We start from the raw sequence: 20,647 nt of genomic DNA, 5'->3' as shown, positions 1-20,647 counted from the left end.
CTTGAAACCATGCTCAGTGGCATGGTTGTGAGGGATCAGAGAATGTGGTAGGAAGGCATAGACAAGAGTGACTTGTAAAGAAGCTGCGATATGGACTATATATGTCTAAATTGAAATATGGTATCTGGAAATGTATGACCCAAAGACTGATGCAGAGTAAAATAAGCAGAACCAAGAAAACACTGTATACAGTAACAGCAATATTGTGGAATGATCGACAATGATAAACTTAGCTACTCAGATCCAGGACAATTCTGAGGGACTTAAGACAAAGAATGCTATCCCCCTCCAGAGAAAGAATCTTTAGTTGGAGTCAGAATGCAGATGAAAGCATACAATTTTTCAATTGTTTATTTGGGTTAATGTTTTGGAGTTTTGATTTTATAAGATTACTCACTTATAAAAATGAACAATATGGAGGGAAAATAAGTATGACCTAAAGGACCTACTTACTTTATTTTTTCTCTATTATACCTAAGGGCTATTAATTTTTATTTCTTCTCTTCCTTCCCCCACAAAAGAATATATAATATTGAATTCAGTTACTTAATTTGTCTCCCATTCATGCAAACATAGGTGGGAGAGAATATTTGAGTAAATAAGATTTTTTTTAAAATGAAAGTAATTTTACTTTGAAATTTTCATGACATCATCTAAGATAATTTTAAAAACTCTGGGATGATGAAAGACAGACTGGGAAATTCAGATTGAGAGTAATCTTTGCAAATGATTTTTCTCTTTATACTCATTTTACTGAAAATACTAATTTTTCTGAATTTAGGTGATTGTAATTTGCTATTTTCTCTTTTTATATATTCTAGATGGAACAAATAAAAAGGGCCAATAAACTATTTACCAATGATTGTATTTTTCTGAAGAAAATTCTGAATATCCCCATTATATCAGAAAAACCTTTATTCAATGGACTTAATTCACTTGAGTCACCTGAAAATGAAACTGTGGAGAGTAGTCATCTTTCTCAGGAAGAGGAGATGGTAGAAGCTGAAGAAGAGGACATCTCTCCTGTTTCTCAGGACTCTGCCATCCAGCCCATTCAGCCTGAAGAAGTGTCTGCCAAAGATTTTCTACAGAGACTAGATTTGCAGATCAAGTTGTCAACACAAGCAGCCAGAAAACTAAAAGATAACAGGTAACAATACTCTTTGAAATGTCATTGCCTCAGTTGCCAAAGAATAAGCAAGTGCCCTTGCTTATTTAAACCTTTCCTTTTCCTCTTTAAAGATTAAAATGCCCTCACTCTGAGAAGTACATTTGGACATATGAATTCTATATCATGTTGCTATGTCCAATTTAAGACTTCTCTGGTCTCCTTGCTTTGGTCTTTTTTTTTGTTGTTGTTATTGTTTTATGCAAGAAAGTTGGGTAGCTAGGTAGGTGCTGGTCCTAGAGTCAGGAGGACCTGAATTCAAATCCAACCTCAAATACTTATTACGTATGTAACACTGGGCAGGTCACTTAACCCTGCTTGCCTTGGTTTCTCATCTGTAAAACGAGTTGGGGAAGGAAATGGCAACCTAGTCCAGAATATTTGCCAAGAAAACTCCAAATTTAAAAAAAAAATAAAAAACAAAAAAAACCCCAAATAAGGTCACAAAGAGGTTCAGACCCAACTTAAAAACAACAAAAAATAATTTTTTTTTTCATGAGCACCTTGCCTGTCAATTATACTGGTGCCAGGAATCAGGCAAGAAAGTATACCAGCCACTTCTCTTGGAGCCTCAGTTTCCTCACCTTAAAATGAGGATTTAACTAGATGACTGACCTCTAAGGTAATCTCTAGCTCTAAATCCATGATCCCAAATAGAGGTCCTTAACTTGCTGTGAATTCAGGAGACCAGGATTCTTGTGCAAGTCTCTGAAATTTCTTCTAATTCTAAAATTCTGTGCTTTGTAAGCATTGGGCTCAGAGCTCAGGCAGAGTTTACTATTCTAGATCTTGGTAGTAAAGTATTTTTAAATCTAAGAACAAATGCAGCAATGGGAATGTTTCAGAAAATTTAGCATTAATGGGAAAAATAAGGTTCACAAAAAAATATTTGTAATTCTCTATAACTTTTTAGAAAGATATAGCAGGCCAAGATTGGGAATCTCTTGCTTTTCTTTAGAAAGTAGATTGTAATAGGTATAATTGTTGTTGAGTCATTTTAGTTGTGTCTGACTTTTTCCAACCTCATTTAGGTTATTCTTGGGAAAGATACTGGGGTGATTTGCCATTCCCTTCTCCAGCTCATTTTACAGATGAGGAAATTGAGGAAATGGGATTAAGTGACTTACCCAGGGTCACACAATGTCTGAGGTCAGATCTGAATTCATGAAGATGAGTCTTCCTGATTCCAGTGCTTTAATCACTGTGTTATTTTCAAATATTTGTTTTTAGATGTTCATTGAATAACTAGCAAATGGTTTTGTAGCTTTAAAATTGTCTGTTTCTGTGTTTTCCCCTCCCAGGGATGATGATAGTCCTTATACAGCATCCCTCTACCACAGTTAAATGATTATTACACTTAACTTGGAAGAAGAAGCATTTGGATTTGAAAGAAGACAGCTGAAGACTCAGAAGGGTATCTTTTGAATTCCCATTGCAGATTTCTTAAAGTCATGTAGGGGTCATTTCACTGACTCTATTTGCACTGAAATTCTTTGTCTTTTTCTGCCTTCTGTAACTTGATATCCTCATTATGGCATGATAAGTAAAATCATATCCCTGAGCTCACTCTTTTGTAGGATGATTTAATCTTTAGGCTACCTTTTGTAAATACTTAAAATAAAACATTGAAAAAGCATTTCCCTATAGAAATACTCAAGGTAAAAACATTACTTATCTTTGGAAGGCCTAATGGAAAATAATTGCTCTTTTAGTGAGACTGAATTTGTTGTGTGTTTATAATATAATATCCGATGTGAAATATATATACATATAGAGAGAGATACATCTATTTAGGTATGTATTACATGTACTGTATTATTATGAAGAACCAAATTTATTCCTCTATTTTGAAAAATAAACTGAAAAAGTCTGAATGAGAAAATAAACTATGTTTATATACTTAAATCTTTTATTTTTTTAAATAAATAACAATAGGTTTGTTGATAATAATATTTTGAAATGAAATATGTCACAATGGATAAAAAGGTGGTCTTCCAGAAAGATCTGGATTCAAATCCTGCCTCTGAAATACACATACTAATCCTATGACCAGTAGGTTGTCACTTACCTTCTCATTTCTCCAGGCAATGCATTATTCATTTGCATTAATGGAAAGTGTTTCTACTTTTATATGGCCAGTCATTTAATATTTACTAAACACCTACTGTATGCTGGGCACTGTTCTTATTGCCAGGGATACAAAAAAGGCAAAAGACAGTCTGTTTTCAAGTAGCTCAGTTTATATAACTGTGTACAAAAAAGAGATGTACAGGATAAATCAGAACTAATCAACAAAGGGAAAGCAGTAGCATTAAGGGGAATCAGGAAAGTTATCTTGTAGATGAAGGAATTTTTTCTGGGATTTGAAGGAAGCCAGAGAAACCAGAAAGCAAAGATGAGAAGGGAGAGGATTCTAGGTGTGGGAAACAGCCAGTCAGGAGATGGGTTGTCTCATGGGAGGAACACCAAAGAGGCCAGTGTAACTGGATCCCAGAGTCAGGGTGAGCAATGTGTAAGGAGATGGAAAAGGTAGTTCAGTGCATAAAGGACCAGGCCTGAAGTCAGGAGGACCTGGGTTCAAATCTAGAGCCAGATACTGCCTAGCTATGTGACCCTGAACAAGTAGTATTTATCCCTGATTGCCTGGCCCTAGCCCTTTTGTCTTAGAATTGATATTGAGACAGATGGTAAGGGTTTAATTTTTTTAAAGACTGGAAACATGGTGGTGGAGGGACAGGTTACAAAGGACTTAGAACACTGAACAGGGCATTTTATATTTGGTCCTTGAAGTGCAAGGGAGCCACTAGAGTGTTCAGTATTAGGGTGATACAGTCAGAGCTGTGCTTTATGAAGATCATTTTGACATCTGAGTTGAAGATGCACTATAGTGGACAGAGACTTGAGAGTTGAGACCAACCAGCAAGCTGCTGAAATAGGCCAGGTGTGATGTGATGAGGACCAGTACCAAGATGGTGGGTGGTGTCAGAGGAGAGAAGGGGGCATATTTAAGAGATGTTATGAAGATACCATCAATGGGATTTGGCAACAGATGGGGTATAGCACTTAAATGTTTACAAAGCACTTTCCTTACAATAGCCTTGAGAGGTAGACAGTGCTAGTATTTTTATCTCTGTTTTACAGTAAGGAAACAGCTTCTGAGAAGATAAGTGTCTTGTCTAGTGTCAAGATTGAACTCAGATCTTTGAATTTGAAGAATAATATTCTTTCCCCTGTACACCAGTGTTTCTATCACTTTGTAATCTGCTTTTCTTTTAGTCATAGTTTTAAGCAAGTTTAATTTTTAATTTTCTCTTACAAATCATCTATTTTTCATGGATCTGCATATAGATGAGCAAACAAATTGAAAGAATACCAGTAATTTTAGCATTTTCATACCACCTGAGCTCACATAGCTCATATACAATGAGATCCATTTCCCCATAACATATATTAAACAAATCTTCACACTGGAAATTCAAAATATAGATGAAGGATCCATATTGTCTAGATCATGACAAGCAGTTGGGTGGGCTTTTCCATCTGTTGCTTCTCAATGGAGATCAGTCAAGTCTTCCACACTGGAAAATAAAAATGGATGAAGGATCCATATTGCTCAGCTTATGACAAATGGATGAGTAGAGCCCATTCACTGAATTAGTCCAGTACACATAACTTGGGCAATTGCTACAGGTTTCTTAGCTCAGAATTGACTAGGAAGAAATTGGTTTAGGCCACATTTGAAGGAGTGTGCTACATTCTCAATAATCTGGAATTCTTTGCAGACACAAAAGCCCATATTTTCAACCCTAATATTCTCTTGGTGCTGCTACATAACTGCAAGTCATGGACCATCATAATCTCAGAAGAATTTGTGACAGTGGCAACTATGTGACTCAGTGGATTGAGAACCAGTCCTAGAGAAGGGAGATCCTGGGTTCAAATCTGGATTTTGACACTACCTAGCTGTGTGACCTTGGGCATGTTACTTAACCCTCAGTGCCTAGTCCTAACCACTCTTCTGATTTGGAACCAATATACAGTATTGATTATGAGACAGGTGGCAGGTGACCTAAGAGGTAATATGATGAAGCACAGTGGATAGAAATAGGCTACAAAATGTTAATAATGAAGACCTGTGTTGTCGCATCACCTTAATTCTCCAATATATTTTTTTCACTTCCCTTTCCAAAAAGCCATTTATTAAAACAAAGAACAACAAAAAACAACAACAAAGAATCCAGCAGAATTAATCAACACATAAATAAAGTCTAAAATGATATGCTGCATGTCCCTAGTCTCCATCCTCTGCAAAGAAGGGAAAAGGCTGGGGTGCAGTGGCAGTGGCCTCTCTGCTATTCTTGTTCAAGACTCTCCATCTAGCAAATCAGAGTGTTTTCTCTGGCTGTCTCCCATGCCTGGAATGCTCATCCCCTCATATCTACCTCCTGGCTTCCCAGGCTTCTTTCAAGTCTCAGCTAAAATCATTCTCTCTACAAGAAGCCTTTCTTGATTCCTCTTAATCCTAGTACCTTTGAAATAATCTCTAATTTATCCTCATTTTGAAATGATTTCCAATTTGTCCTATCTCTTGTTTGTACATAGCTGTTTGCATATTTTCTCTCCTATTAGGTTGTGAGCTCCTTGGGAGCAGGGACTGTCTTTTGTCTTTCTTTGTATCTCTAGCACTTAGCACAATGCCTGACAAATAGTTGGGTTTTAATAAATATTTATTGGCTAATATCTTTGGAGCCCAAAGGGCAGTTTATTTAATATGGTATATAGTGTTCTTTTGGACACTGTTTCTAGGAGAGGTACAGTATATACCAATGGCATTATGGGAAGACTACTGGATATGGAGTCTGAGAATCTGGGTGCAAATCACACTTCTGTATTTTACTACCTGTGTGACCTTAGGCAAGTCATTTCACTTTTCTGGTCTTGTTTCATCATCTGTAAATTAAAGGGATTGATAGCTCAGAGAAGGAATTTTTCAAATCCCTTCTAGTTCTATATCTATGATCCCATGACTAGCCTCAGAGATCATTTAGCTTTAACATCTCTCATTTTGTAGGTGTAAAAAGAAAACAAATGGGGGGCAGGTAACTTTCCTAAGATCATAGAGGTGATAAGTAGAGGCAGGATTTAAAACCACATCCTCTGACACCAGAGCCACTGGTCTTAACAATTGTACCATACTGACTGTTAGCCATTGGTATACTGATAAATGTTTAATGACTAGTTCTGCAGGAGAAAGGGAGAATATAAATACAGGACATCCTTTTAAGTTTACTATGCATTATTAATATTACATATATTATATATGTATAATAATAAATAATATTAATATCTCCATCTCTTTCTTAAGTCTGAGCAGTCAATAAAACAATAAATCAAACCCTGATTTGTAGTTTTTGCCAATTTCTAGTATGTAAACACTCACACTGAAAATGTAACAATTGGCTCTCCAGTAGAGCGGGCTCTATCACATTCTTGCTGTTGGCACTAGGTGATTTTTAAGATCCATTCTTAATTTGTGATCTGTGAAAATAGTTTTTATGGCAATTAAAATTGGAATATGGTTCATAAAACAGTCCCCTATGCTGATTAAATTTAGTTTTGGTTTCACGGAATTATGGAATTTTAAAAGACAAATCTCATACTTTTACTGTATTCAAAGACAATATTCATAGAGCACAATGCTTAGTTTCAACTAAAGCCTTGGGTTTTTGCCTTTTGGCTTCCAATTGGTATATTGTTATTGGAATTCTGATATAACAATACTGTTATATCAACTGTACAAGTAGACTTTTAAATGCTTAAAATTGTCAACAAAAAACTGTCATATCCACCTCCCCATGGGGAATCTTACCTTTTATAGTTATAGAGAACTGAGATACTGTCTGGAGTTTCTCTTATCCTTCTTTTTTTCTCCTTTTTTTTCTTTTGTCTCATCCTGAACCCTCCTTTTTTTTCTCTCTCTTCTTCCTTATCCCCACTTTATTCATCACTAGAAAACTTTGAGGATTAAAGTTGTGTTAGAGCTGACCTGGTAAAATGATTGATAAAATGTCAAGTTATTTCCAAGTGTAAATTATAAAGGGATACTAAACATAGTACTGTACGAGTGAATACATTTTTTAAAATTAATAGGTAGCATTGTACATTTGGATAATTCTTGTATTGAAGTCATCATGTTGGGATGAGTCAAGATTTGTAGGAATTTATATGAATGGTTTGGATGGAAGAGGAAGGGATAGATTGGGCACAAATAGAAGGGAACAAAAAAAAAGAGAAGAGAAAAAAGGAGGAAAAGAAGGAAAAAAGAAAGAAAGTCAAATGGGAAAGAAGAACCAGGAAAAAGGAAGAGGAGACAAAGAAAAGTATTGGAATAATTCTAATAAATTCCAATAAACATTTATTAAGTATCTCCTATGTGACAGGCATTTCTAAGTGCTAGGGATGCAAATTATAAAAAGACAGTCCCTGCCCTCAAGGAGATTATAATCTAAAGAAAGAGACAACTCATAAAAGAAGCAGGAAAGGGGAGATGAAGGAAGAAGTGAAGGGGGGAGGAAAGGAAGAAGATATGGGTGTGTGTGTGATATATCTTGTTCCCAAGAGCTAAAACCCAATAGAACAACATAAGCAAAGTATAGTAAGTTGAGAGTTCAGTTTCTGCACTGGGAGGAGTTTGGTGCTGCTCTCTCCAGTTCTTCAATAAGAGGGAGAAGAGGCTAAGGAAGGTGATTTCAGTCAAGTCTTGAATTAGCAGCAAGACAGTGAGTTTAGAAGTGATGAATTTATCCTGTTAGGGGCATTTTGTTCAAAGGAGTTAAAACCAAGAAGAACAGTAGATGGAAAATGGAATGAAAGAAAGGAAGGAGAGAGGGCAACTAGGTGGCTCAGTAGATTGAGAATTGGGCCCAGAGACAGAAGGTTCTGGGTTCAAATGTGGTCTTGGGTACTTCCTAGCTGTGTGACCCTGGGCAAATCACTTAACCCCCATTGCCTAGCCCATATCATTCTATGACAGAAGGAAAGTGTTGCAACAAAAAATTTTTTAAAGAGAAAGAAAGAAAAAAAAAGGAAGTAAAAGAAGAAAGAGATAAAAGGGAGAGATTTTTTTCCTACCTGAGTCCTTATTTGCTGGGAACTATAGCTAGTCTGTCATTCATTCATTTATTTCATTTCATTAGACAAAGAAGCATTTGTTAAATAATTTTTGGTGCCGAACACTGTGCTGTAGAAGATACATTGTTTAGGTAAGACAATCCCTGCCCTCATGCAGATTTTCAACTAGGAAGAGTAGAAGATAGAAGCAAAGGTAAGCATACTACAGGACACATAAGTGAGTTAGAGCTACAAAACAAAGTGGTAGGTGATGTGTGTGAGAGGTCTTTAACCAGTCAGGGTAATCTGGGAAGAAAGGGTAGGTGAAGGAGATAGGCTTTCAGTTGAACTTTTGAGCATGGGCAGCTAGAGGGTGTCAACCACTTACTCAAATGGGATATGAGAATTACCCCAAACACCCAGTAGGTAATTTAAAAGCACTCAGAGTTTAGTCTGTTGAAAGAGAAAGACAAAATCACAGCATGATTGAGGAAAAGCTCTTATCAAAACCTACCCCCAAATGCCAAAGCATAGCCTTCAGTTTTTATACATGAGCAAAACAAAGAAGAGGGAAATATATAATCAAAGTAAAAACAGTAAAGTTTGCCCACTGACAACAAGGGGAACAGTTAGTTTTTTAGTTGATGGAAAGTCTATTCATAACAGGGCTATGTCAACCAGTCTATTGTTCCTGCAGGTGTTCTCCATTACCCAGTGATGATGAGTTCATTTCTGAGCTGCCCTGTGGTTTGTGGTCAAGCAGCAATACCAACAGTCTAGCTATTGTTGGTCCAGAGCAGGAACAGTTTGTTTGGTGTAGCTGATAGATCTTAGCCCTGTAAAATATAGACTGAAGAAAAATAGGGAACTTAAGGGACTACAGGGGTCTGGTGGGCATTTTCATAAGGTTAGCTAAGAGGAGGTTCAGACTAGCTGTGTGACCCTGGACAGGTCATGTAACCTTGTTTACCTCAGTTTCCTTATCTGTAAAATGAGCTGGTGAATGAAACATGAAACCAGTCCAGTAGCTTTGCCAAGAAAACCCCAAATGGGGTCATGAAGAGATGTATGAACATGACTGAACAACATCAAGAATTTAAGAGGGGAAGAAGGATATTCCAGGCTTAGAGAACATGAGCAAAGTAGACTCAGAAAGGATAGAGAAGCATTTATAGACATCCTGTATCTGTAGGTTCTGAAGCATCTTCCACTTATTCCTTTCCTCCAATGTTGGGGGAAAGGGCAATTGCCAAAGAAACCAGGTAAATAGAATCTTCTAAATTTCCTGCTAAATTTGCTGTTGTGGAAGGTGGCTACATGAGTTTGATTTATATATAGTCAACTTCTCTTTTTTTGTTTGTAGTTCAAGATGCCTTCATCTTTCTGAGCAGAATGGACCAAGGCATGACTTACATGACTTACATACAGAAGTCTTCTATCTCTACAGCTTCTCTCCTGCATATTCCCCTGGTACTTGGTCTGGACTACAGGCCAGTCTCTGGTGGATGCTCTTTTTCCTACCACTTTCTGTCTTCTTTCATTTCAGCTTTTCCATCAATTTTACTAACCCATCATCTAGAGTTCTCTGAGCTGTCTATTTTCTTCATTTTTTTGCTATTCTATATAAAGCTATTTCATTTTATCAACTATGTATAATAACAAATTTCCAATAAGTTTTCTGCAGTTATATGATCCACATTGTTGCCCTCCTTCCCATTCCTCCCTCTTCCTGGAACTGGCAGGAAATTTGATTTGGATATTATCATGCAAAGTCCATTTTTGTAAGAGAATAATCACATAAAACCCAAACCCCAAAATAAAAACCCAAATAAACTAAAGTGAATTCTGACTCCAACAGTTCTTTCTCTGGAGTTGAATAGCATTCCTTGTCATAAATCCTTCAGAATTGTCCTAAATCATTATATTGCTGAGAGTGGCTAAGTCTTTCACAGTTGATCATCCTACAATATTGCTGTTTCTGTGTATAATGTTCTCCTGGTTCTGCTTATTTCACTCTGCATCAGTTCACGTAGGTCTTTGAGACTGGCTATTCCAAATACCTAGCTCTACTTTGCTCACCTGCTACCAGGCATTCATCATGAACTCTCTCACTGGGAGACCTTTCTGTTCCCATTCTTCCTATTTTCCAGACTGTTTCCTCCTCCAGTGCTATCTCTTTCTTTTGAAATCCCAGTTAGTTAACTACTGTATGTACTGCCACCTTGGGAGATTTGTACACTCAGAGGGGGTGTACTCTCTCCTAGCCATTGTGTGTCTTTGGGCAAATCACTTAACCTTTCTTTAGAGGCAGCTAGATGGCTCAACAGATAGAAAGCTGGGCCTGGAGTTAGGAATTAGGTTTAAATATGGCTTCAGATACTTAATAGCTGTGTAATTCTGGGCAAATCACTTAATCTCTATTTGCCTTAAACCACTGGAGAAGGAAATGGCAAACTACTCTTCTATCTTTACCAAGAGAGCCCCATAGAAAGTATGGTTCATGGAGTCACGTGAAATGACCGAGTAGCAACTGCCATTGTACTTTCAGTTCAGGTGAACTGACACCCTGTGAGCATGGCTATTATTGTTTGTCCTTCATTTCAAAGATCAATGACGTCACAAAGTGATGTCTTGACTTGCAAGTGAATTGGATTTAAGTGACTCAGAATTGCAGAAAGTTTTCAGTCTTTCTCTTCCAGATTCATTAAAGTTCAGTGGCAAGACAGAAGTCAGGATGACTGGCAATGGCTCACAATGCAGTGGATGACCTTGGCTTCTTCCATGTCTGACCAATGGGGAGGGTTATTTCTGTTATGACCTCCTCATTCAGATATCTGGGCATCCTATGAGGCTATGGATGTTCAAGAAGGACTAGAATCTCTGGGGCAAGGATATGCTGATCACTTTTCAGGGTTTCTCATCTACCATTGGTATCCACCTGGCATTCAACTCTCACCTGTGTCTCCAGGAAGCAGTAGGATGTGTAGCATTCAGACTGCAGTAAACCATCTCGGCAGATAGACTGAACCAGGTCGAGGGTAACACAAGCCCATTGGTAAGTTAAGGGAATATCTACCCAAAGCATGTGAATTCCTCAGTGGAATGGGCTGATGAGAACAATTAGTTCTGATGGCCATGAAGGCAGTTGCAGCAGGCAATGTGGACTACTTGGAGCTTGGTTAGACACCAAAGATGCCAAGATCATCTACTGTATCCTGGGCCATTGCCAGTTATCCTGACTTTTGTCTTGCCACTGGACTTCAATGAGTCACGCTAATGAGTTTGTGCAACTCTGCCTCACTTAAATCCAATTCACTTGCAAGTCAAAACATCACCCTATGATGTCATTGTTCCTCTTCAAAAATGAAGGAAAAACAATAGATGTAATTAACAAAATCATGTTAAATATAGGTTACTTTTCTAGTCAAGTATGGTTTTTCTATTTTTAAAATTAGAAAACAATAAATATAACATTAATGTGCTAACATCTTGTAAGATTGAAACAAACACTGCCAATTACCCCTTTCTACTACCCCGAATAGACATGAATGTTAACCCTTCATACTATATTTAAAGAGAGGAATTTTAGTTCATCTCAACTATAGGATGAAAGATGTCAAAAATGATACCCCCATGCTTATGTAGGTAGCCTTTGTATTTAAAGTCACACAGGTATTGCAGCCTCTTACTTTAGTTGCAAATACTTCAATCTCAGCCTCTCATTTTATCTACTAAAGTAATTTCCCTGAAATTTTTAATTTTCCTTTGTTCAGAATTCTACCTTTTCCCAGGCACTCTAATCTTCTATTAGGGCAGTGAGCTGTGAATTTGTCTAACCCAGTGGTTCTCAAAATCGTATTTGCTTAAAGAGTAGTAGTATTTTTTTTTGCGAAGGAATCAAACCCATTGTAGGAGAGTAGGGAGACATGCCTGGATATTCATTGCAAGTGTAAGTTCCTTACAATTCTTGTCAGTCTTAGCTGAACCCGTATTTAGCCCACCCATGAGGATCATTAGTAATCATTCTGTAGAACAAATTAAGAGCATGCTAAACAATCACTCTTTTCCTCTAGAATAAAATAAAAACTTCATTGTTTTGTATTTTGTATTTGTTTTGTATTTTTTGCATTTAATGCTATTCACAAACTGACTCTAGCTTTCTTTTCCAGGTTTAAATTACACATTACTAACCTATACATACAACAAACTGCCCTACTCACTGTTTCCTGTCTATAACAGTCCATTTCATTTCTCCAACTGTCTTTAATGCTTGAAATGCACTATCTACTCACCTCCATCTGATGGAAGTTCTAGTTTCCTTCAAGGCTTCTCTGAAGTGTCACTTCCTACATGAGGCCAAACCCGAACTCCCCAAATGCCAGAGCTCTCTTCCTTCATGATTATTTCGCATATATCTTATATTTGATTGTTAATGTACTTATTTCTTGAAATAGAATGTAAGCTCCTTGAGGGCAGGGATGGTCATGCTTTGTATCCTCAATGTATCCTCAATCCTCAAGAACAACTCATGTTCTTTAGGCTACCATCCCAGAAGGAATATCCTTCTGCTTCCAAAGCTGCTGCTTGTACCTCCCCTGAAGAGCTGCTATTATGTGCTGGGATGTGTTCTCTGCTGGGCTGTCATGTATTGGTTCTTCTCAAAACTGCTACTGTCATCTTTTGGCTCCTGCTGAGCACTGACTTATTCTCCACTTAACCAAGGTTGCTAGGCAAGTACTTATAGCCCCCTTTATGTGCTGGCCCCTAGTCCTCACTTCTCGCTGGGGTGGGGGGGATGCTTTAGACTCCGACAGATTTCTGGGACTTGGAGTTTTCCTGCTTATCTGCCAAGGCAAGGAAATTTCACAAGGTATTGATACTATGATGGGACTAAAGGAGAGGCTATGAAAAGGAAGAGGAGAATATGCCTCACAGAAGGCACAGGGATTCCCCTATCAGTCATAAGGATTAATGTAACCACAGAAGCCATAGAAAAAAGAAGCCATTAGAGTAGGGTTGGGACTTGCAATGGAAGGAAGTTCGGGTAGCCATTTAAACAACAGCCTTTCCTGCAGGTTTAGGAAAGGAAGGCAAGATGAGAGGAGTCAGTTGCAGAGGTATAGACTGCTCTGTTCGATGATGGCCAATCACAAACTGAACTATTCCTATACCCCCTACCCCTTTAGCTAGGTGTGACTGACACCTATGTTTAAACATTTTCCATTTTTCTATTATAAACTGAATTTTGGAATGTGTGTGGATAATCAGGGACCTCCCTCTGGAATGAGGGCTTGTCAAGACCTTTTCAGGACTGCTCATTTACCTTTGGTGTCCACCTGCCACCCACCAGTAACCTATGGCTCCAAAAAGCTATAACTCATGCAGAGGCCACACTCCATCAAAACAGTCTTGGCAGATGGACTAAACCAGGTTGGGTGTAACCAACAGGCCCCAAACCTGGAAGTGAATCAGAGGAATGTCTACTCCAAGCATGTAAAACTTCTCTCCGGTAGAATGGGTAGATGCGAACAATTTGTTCCAATGCGGAGTACTTAGAATTTGATCAGACATCAAAGATGCCAAGGTCAGAGAGACTCATCTTTTTGCATTCAAATCTGACCTCAGACACCTACTAGTTGTGGGACCATGGGCAAGTTCATTTAACCCTGTTTGCCTACCACTTCAGTGTCTGCCAGGAAAATTCCAAATGGGGTGATGAAGAGTCAGATAAAGCTGAAAATTACAAAGATGAAGAAGAAACATAACATGCAGTGTATTTTTTCTGTATGTGACTGAAAATTTCAAGTACTTGGGCAATGGTTTGGAAGCTAAGTTATCATTAATATTGTGGAAGAAGATCCAAAGTACATCACTTCCTATGTTTGTAAGGCTTAGCAAAGGGAGGAAGGGTACAAGCATTTATTAAGTGCTTAGTGTGTGTTGAGCACTATACTAAATGCGTTACAAATGTAACAGGATTTATCTGTACTTGCCCAGATCACCTAACATGGAGGCACCCTGCTTCTGGGAAAAGGCATCCTGGGTTCCCCTATCACATAGAAGAAAGGGGCCACTTTTAATTGTCTGTGTATCAAACAGGCTGTGACTTTTTAAAAAACTACCAACTTGGGACACTCTCTTTCTATCTGTGTCCAGAAAAAATAAAGATTCAAGTGAAAATATAGCATAGCACAATGAGCTGTACTGGTGAAGGAGAGAACCACCTTTCCTTCTCTCACTGTAACTTGAAACCCTAAGACATAGCTACTTCTGTAGTTCTAACAGCTTAATACAAAAATAAGAAAAAATCAATATAATATATAAATAACTCAAAAGCAAGAAATTCTTAGTATAAGTTAAAATTATAAGGAAAACAAAGGGGGATCATTTTCAAACATTCATAGAATGAACATTTATTTCTACCATTTATTCACCATTAGTCTAATAATGCCCTTTGTAAGTATGAAATATAATATTTTTGGAAAATTTGATAGGTAGAAGAGTAACACATTTCTTTATTTAATAACATATTTTCACCTTGCACATGTAGACTCTATCTCAGATTGCCTGCCATATGTTATAGGAGGGTTGGAAGGAAGGGTTAAACAAGCTATAAATGAAATAGAAATTTATTTATCTAAAAGGAGAAAAGAAAGGAAGGGGATCAGGGAGTAACATTTCTAACCCACCCAGATATAAAACCTTAAACTTTTCTAAATAACTTAACCTAACCAATTAAATAAGTGATTAAAGATAAAGAGGGATTTGTAAAGTTAATAGGGCCCAAGATCCTCATACCACCAGAGTCCTCTGTTGAGTCACACAGCAGTCTTGAGTTGAAAGTCCTCACAGGATTTTAGGAGGGGAATGAGGATTATTAACACACACACACACCCTATCCACTAGTGTGGGGTAATCTCGCACTCAACCTTTCCTTGAAGATGGTCCAATTTCCTGGCAGCTCCAAAGTTGTTTTTCCTCCAGGGAGAGAGACCTCTACTCCTTCTCTGTCTTTTTCCAGAGAGGCAATGTCAGTTAGTTCCTAACTGCCCCTTCAGTGACTTAGAATGTTGACCCAGTCCTTGCAAGCTCTGTGGAATCTTGGTTTTGCAGTATCCCCAGGCTGCTAGCTTGCCCTGCTAAAGATCACTTACTACACATCTCAGAAAGGGGGAGGAGTGAGAGAGAGGGAGGGAGGGAACCTGGGAAGGAGAGAGAAAATTTGGAGCTCAAAACTTTAAAAAAATGATAAAGATTGTTTTTACATGTAATTGGGGAAAAATAAAATATTATAAAATCTTTTTAATAGGAAGTTGAATCACGTATTTTATTTATTTATTTATTTATTTATTCATTCATTCATTCATTCATTTATTTATTTATTTATTTATTTATTTATTTATTTATTTATTTATTTATTTATTTATTTATTTATTTATTTATTTGATTTTTTGGTTACAATGCTCACTTTATTTCCCTCCCTCCCCTCCACCCACCCTTCCCGCAGCCAACGGGCAATTTCATTGGGTATTACTTGTGTCCTTGATCAGAACCTATTTCCATGTTGTTGTTTGCATTAGGATGTTCATTTAGAGTCTACATCCCAAACCATATTCCTTTGACCCCTGTAGTCTATTGTAAAATCTTTAAAAAAAAAACCATTTTCATCTAGTTGCTTCACAAACATCTGCCATTATAGGAAGCTTGTCAAGGAGGAATGGCTTACCAAATTAGGGGGAAAACGAGGAGCAGGAACAACGAAGCAGAAAGGCTTCCTCTGGCAAGAGGCAGTGAACCAATTAGGAAAGAAAATAATGAAATCAAAATGGCCTTAGAGAAAAAAACTGTCCTTGTATAAATGCATTGCAATTATTTTGTTATGATAGTCACCATTCCTTCTTGAGTGCCTCATGGGGTATAAAAGTAACCTTGTGCTCTTAAAGGCTCAGATAGCTCCATGTGAACCCTGGCAAGAGCTACCAAGAAGGAAAGCTTTTGAATATGGTCTCTGTGACAAATCCTCATGCCACCAGACAATGGTGTCTTTTTGGTTCCAGCATCTTATGAAACCATTTCTTCTAAAGAATGAATGGATTGTAATCTGGGTCATGGGAGGGAATGTCTACAATGAATTATGGGTTGTTTGAAGGACGGTTAGTTTTAAAAAAAATTCTAATCCCATAGTTTTATTATTATTTTTTTTTGCTGAAATTCTCCCTATAATCACTCTACCCTAAATACCCATCATTTTTGCCTGTACTCATTGGTCTTGAATTCCTTCCTTGTCTCTCAAATGACAGCACCTTAATACAATGCTCTATTAGTAAGATGGTTTCCAAAATTGCAGAGGAATCTTAAGGTGTCTTATGCTCTTCTTCCCTATGGTTCTGGCAGGGTACCTTAATTTTTGATTCACTTATCAGAACTCCATACATTTCTTAGGGCAACTAAGTGGTGCAGTAAATAGAGTTCCAGGCCTGAAGTCAAGAAGACTTATCTTCCTATGTTCAAATCTGGCCTCAGACAGTTACTAACTGTGTCACCTTGAACAAGTCACTTAACCCTGTTTGCTTCAGTTCCTCCTCTATAAAATAACTGGAGAAGGAAATTGCAAACCACTCTTGTATTTTTGCCATGGGAATGGGAAAAGTATGATACAACTGAAGCAAATGAACAAATAAATTTCTTAGCTACACACCAAGTACATATCACTTTATTAGCCATTCCAACTTCCCCTCCCTACTGCAAGACCACAGAAAAACCCTCTTAGATTATCAATATAAACCAAAGTTTCAAGGACATTTTTGAGAGCTTAAAAAGGGGTGATAGGATCATAGATCTAGAGGGGAAGAGACCTCAGACACTGTCTATTCCAACTTGGTCATTTTACAGATGAGGAAACAAATTTTGGAAATTAAGTGACTTGCTTATTATCCTACTAGGTAGCAGGGGCAGGATTTGAACCCAGTAAAGAGCCAATCCTCCTTCATTGTGAACAAAGTTGAAGGTAACTACATGAATACAAGCAGAACTAAGACCTTCTTCAGTATTATACACCTGTGGGGAATAGAGGAGTGGAGTATATATGAAAATAATGATGGTACAACTTTGACAAATTGAAAATTCTTGAAAAGATAAATCTCCTTTTGAGGGTATTGAGGTATACTGAAAGTTGGGTTTCAGATATATAGTTGTGGGCTTTGGGGAGAAGCTGATGCAAGTAGATACTTGCAGTGGGGTAAATGAAAGGATAGGCATAATTCACAAATATTCATCTTTTGTGGTTATGGAATCCTTTATCTAAATATTTTTATTGGTTAATATGATTTTATTTTATTTTTTGTAAGCATTTTTTTAAACATTATTTTATTTGGTCATTTTCAAACATTATTCATTAGAAACAAAGATCACCTTTTTTTTCCTTCCCCCCTTCCCCCATCCTTCCCATTGGCGATGCGTGATTCCTCTGGGTATCACATTCGTCCTCAACCCGAGACCATTTCCATGCTATTGGTTTCCTTATTAGGGTGTTCATAGTCTCTCCTCGATCATATCCCCTCCACCCCTGTAGTCAAGCTCTTGTCCTTCCTCGGTGTTTTAACTCCCATCGTTTGTCCTCTGCTTGTCGGTAGTGTTTTTTTCCTCTTTGATCCCTGCATGATGTTCAAGAACCTTGCATTGAGACTAATGGAGAAGTCCATTATTTTCGATTGTACCACAGTATATCAGTCTCTGTGTACAATGTTCTCCTGGTTCTGCTCCTCTCACTCTGCATCATTTCCTGGAGGTTGTTCCAGTCTCCATGGAATTCCTCCACTTTATTATTCCTTTTAGCGCAATAGTATTCCATCACCAACATATACCACAATTTGTTCAGCCATTCCCCAATTGAAGGGCATCCTCTCATTTTCCAGTTTTTTGCCCCCACAAAGAGCGTACCTTTGAATATTTTTGTACAAGTCTTTTTACTTATTGTCTCTTTGGGGTACAAACCCAGCAGTGCTATGGCTGGATCAAAGGGCAGATAGTCTTTTATCACCCTTTGGGCATAGTTCCAAATTGCCCTCCAGAATGGTTGGATCAATTCACAACTCCACCAGCAATGAATTAATGTCCCCACTTTGCCACATCCCCTCCAGCATTCATTACTTTCCATAGCTGTCATGTTAGCCAATCTGCTAGGTGTGAGTTGATACCTCAGAGTTGTTTTGATTTACATCTCTCTGATTATCAGAGATTTAGAGCACTTTTTCATGTGCTTATTAATAATTTTTATTTCTTTGGCTGAAAACTGCCTATTCATGTCCCTTGCCCATTTATCAATTGGAGAATGGCTTGATTTTTTGTACAATTGATTTAGCTCTTTGTAAATTTGAGTAATTAAACCTTTGTCAGAGGTTTTTATAAAGATTGCTTCCCAATTTGTTGTTTCCCTTCTGATTTTAGTTATATTGGTTTTGTTTGTACAAAACCTTTTTAATTTGATGTAGTCAAAATTATTTATTTTGCATTTTGTGACTCCTTCTATGTCTTGCTTGGTTTTAAAGTCTTTCCCTTCCCAAAGGTCTGACATGTATACTATTCTGTGTTTACCTAATTTACTTATAGTTTCCTTCTTTATGTTCATGTCAGTCACCCATTTTGAATTTATCTTGGTGTAGGGTGTGAGGTGTTGATCCATACCTAATCTCTCCCACACTGTCTTCCAATTTTCCCAAAAGTTTTAGCAAATAGTGGATTTTTGTCCCAAAAGCTGGGGTCTTTGGGTTTGTCATAGACTGTCTTGCTGAGGTCACTTATCCCAAGTCTATTCCACTGATCCTCCTTTCTGTCTCTTAGCCAATACCAAATTGTTTTAATGATCACTGCTTTATAGTATAGTTTGAGATCTGGGACTGCAAGGCCACCTTCCTTTGTATTTTTTTCCATTATTTCCCTGGATATCTTTGATCTTTTGTCCTTCCAAATGAACTTTGTTATGGTTTTTTCTAATTCAGTAAAAAAAAATTTTTGGAAGTTCAAAAGGTATATCACTAAATAGATAGATAAGTCTGGGTAGGATGTTCATTTTTATTGTATTGGCTCATCCTACCCATGAGCAGTTAATGTTTTTCCAATTGCTCAAGTCTCGTTTTAATTGTGTGGAGAGTGTTTTGTAGTTGTGTTCATATAGTTCCTGTTTGTCTCAGCAGATAGATTCCTAAGTATTTTATTTTGTCTAAGGTGATTTTGAGTGGCATTTCTCTTTCTAATTCTTGCTGCTGAGATGTGTTAGAAATATATAGGAATGCTGATGACTTATGTGGGTTTATTTTGTATCCTGCATCTTTGCTAAAGTTGTTGATTATTTCCACTAGCTTTTTCATTGATTCTCTAGGATTCTTTAAGTAGACCATCATATCATCCACAAAGAATGATAGCTTGGTCTCCTCATTGCCTATTTTAATGCCTTTGATTTTTTTTTCTTCCCTAATTGCTACTGCTAGTGTTTCTAGTACAATGTTAAATAATAGAGGTGATAATGGGCATCCTTGTTTCACTCCTGATCTTATTGGGAACTTTATCTAAATATTAAATGCAGTTCTGAATACTTGTATGAATTTGAGGCTTAAGTTGAGAGGGAATAGGTTGACAATTCTGAGGCATTTGAAATAAATATGATATCAGTTAAATATAAGAATCAAAATGACCTAATAATATAGGAAAGGTATGATGGGGTTGGGAGAGGAAAAACTAAAATATAGCCACTCAACAAATACATAGTGGTGTACCTACTATGTATAATGTATTCTGCTATATGCTGAGGGAGGCAGTGGAGGGGAAATGATTTCTGACCTTAAGGAGCTTAAAACCAAGTGGGCATGAACAACCTGAAAATCTTTCTAAAGTTATTGAAAATCATTTGGCCATCTATGAAAGGCAGACACATTTGGGTTTTTTGTTTTGAGGAGGGTTTTTAGAAGCATTTTATGAGTAGGCATAAGAAGGGTAACATTATGAGGGAGGGCAAATGAGCAACTTCCCAAGGGCTAGTGAGTTTAATTTTTTGCTTTTTGTAGCTTTGTGGGTGAGGGAGCATCAGAGGCATCCCATTCTTGAAAATGCTCTTGATGACCTGCCATTTCATTAAATTCAATTCAACAAACACTTATTAAGCAACTGTTATATGCCAGGCACTCTGCTAATTGCTGGAATTACAAAGACATAAATGAAACTAGTTCCTGACCTCAGAGAGCTTACAATCTACTTTCTTCTGGAGTATTGACCCAGTTGGTTTGCTTTGTGAGAATGGAAGAATTCCACTGGGAGATGCTAGGGCATCCATTTCATATTAGAGTGTGGGGACAGATGTCAGCAAAGCCATGAGAG

The 20,647-nt window shown here is 37.4% G+C and overlaps 1 protein-coding gene and 1 long non-coding RNA gene across 4 annotated transcripts in view; one reads left to right on the top strand and one right to left on the bottom strand.

The window, feature by feature from the left end:
• The window catches only part of LYSMD2 (LysM domain containing 2), a 30,963-nt gene extending 27,890 nt beyond the window's left edge, over nt 1-3,073 (top strand). The window contains exons 2-3 of the mRNA XM_001370045.4: nt 822-1,150; nt 2,470-3,073. Of these exons, the coding sequence (XP_001370082.2) occupies nt 822-1,150; nt 2,470-2,512 (372 nt within the window). The 3' untranslated portion in view covers nt 2,513-3,073. The remainder of the gene's footprint in view (nt 1-821; nt 1,151-2,469) is intronic.
• On the bottom strand, nt 898-15,340 carry LOC103095845 (uncharacterized). 3 transcript variants are annotated; one of them, XR_001626461.2, is made up of 4 exons: nt 15,208-15,340; nt 7,038-7,214; nt 6,609-6,706; nt 898-1,136 (listed from the first exon to the last, which is right to left on the bottom strand). It is a non-coding gene; the product is annotated as an uncharacterized LOC103095845 (long non-coding RNA). The 3 variants fall into 3 exon arrangements; XR_001626460.2 differs by lacking the exon at nt 898-1,136 and adding an exon at nt 3,389-4,746; XR_008914880.1 differs by lacking the exons at nt 898-1,136; nt 6,609-6,706 and adding an exon at nt 3,389-4,746.
• Nucleotides 15,341-20,647: the final 5,307 nt, after the last annotated feature.

The sequence above is a fragment of the Monodelphis domestica genome, chromosome 1, assembly GCF_027887165.1.
Source record: "Monodelphis domestica isolate mMonDom1 chromosome 1, mMonDom1.pri, whole genome shotgun sequence".
Taxonomy (NCBI): domain Eukaryota; kingdom Metazoa; phylum Chordata; class Mammalia; order Didelphimorphia; family Didelphidae; genus Monodelphis; species Monodelphis domestica.
Note: the sequence above shows the minus strand (reverse complement) of the source record. Positions and strands in the feature narration are given on the sequence as shown.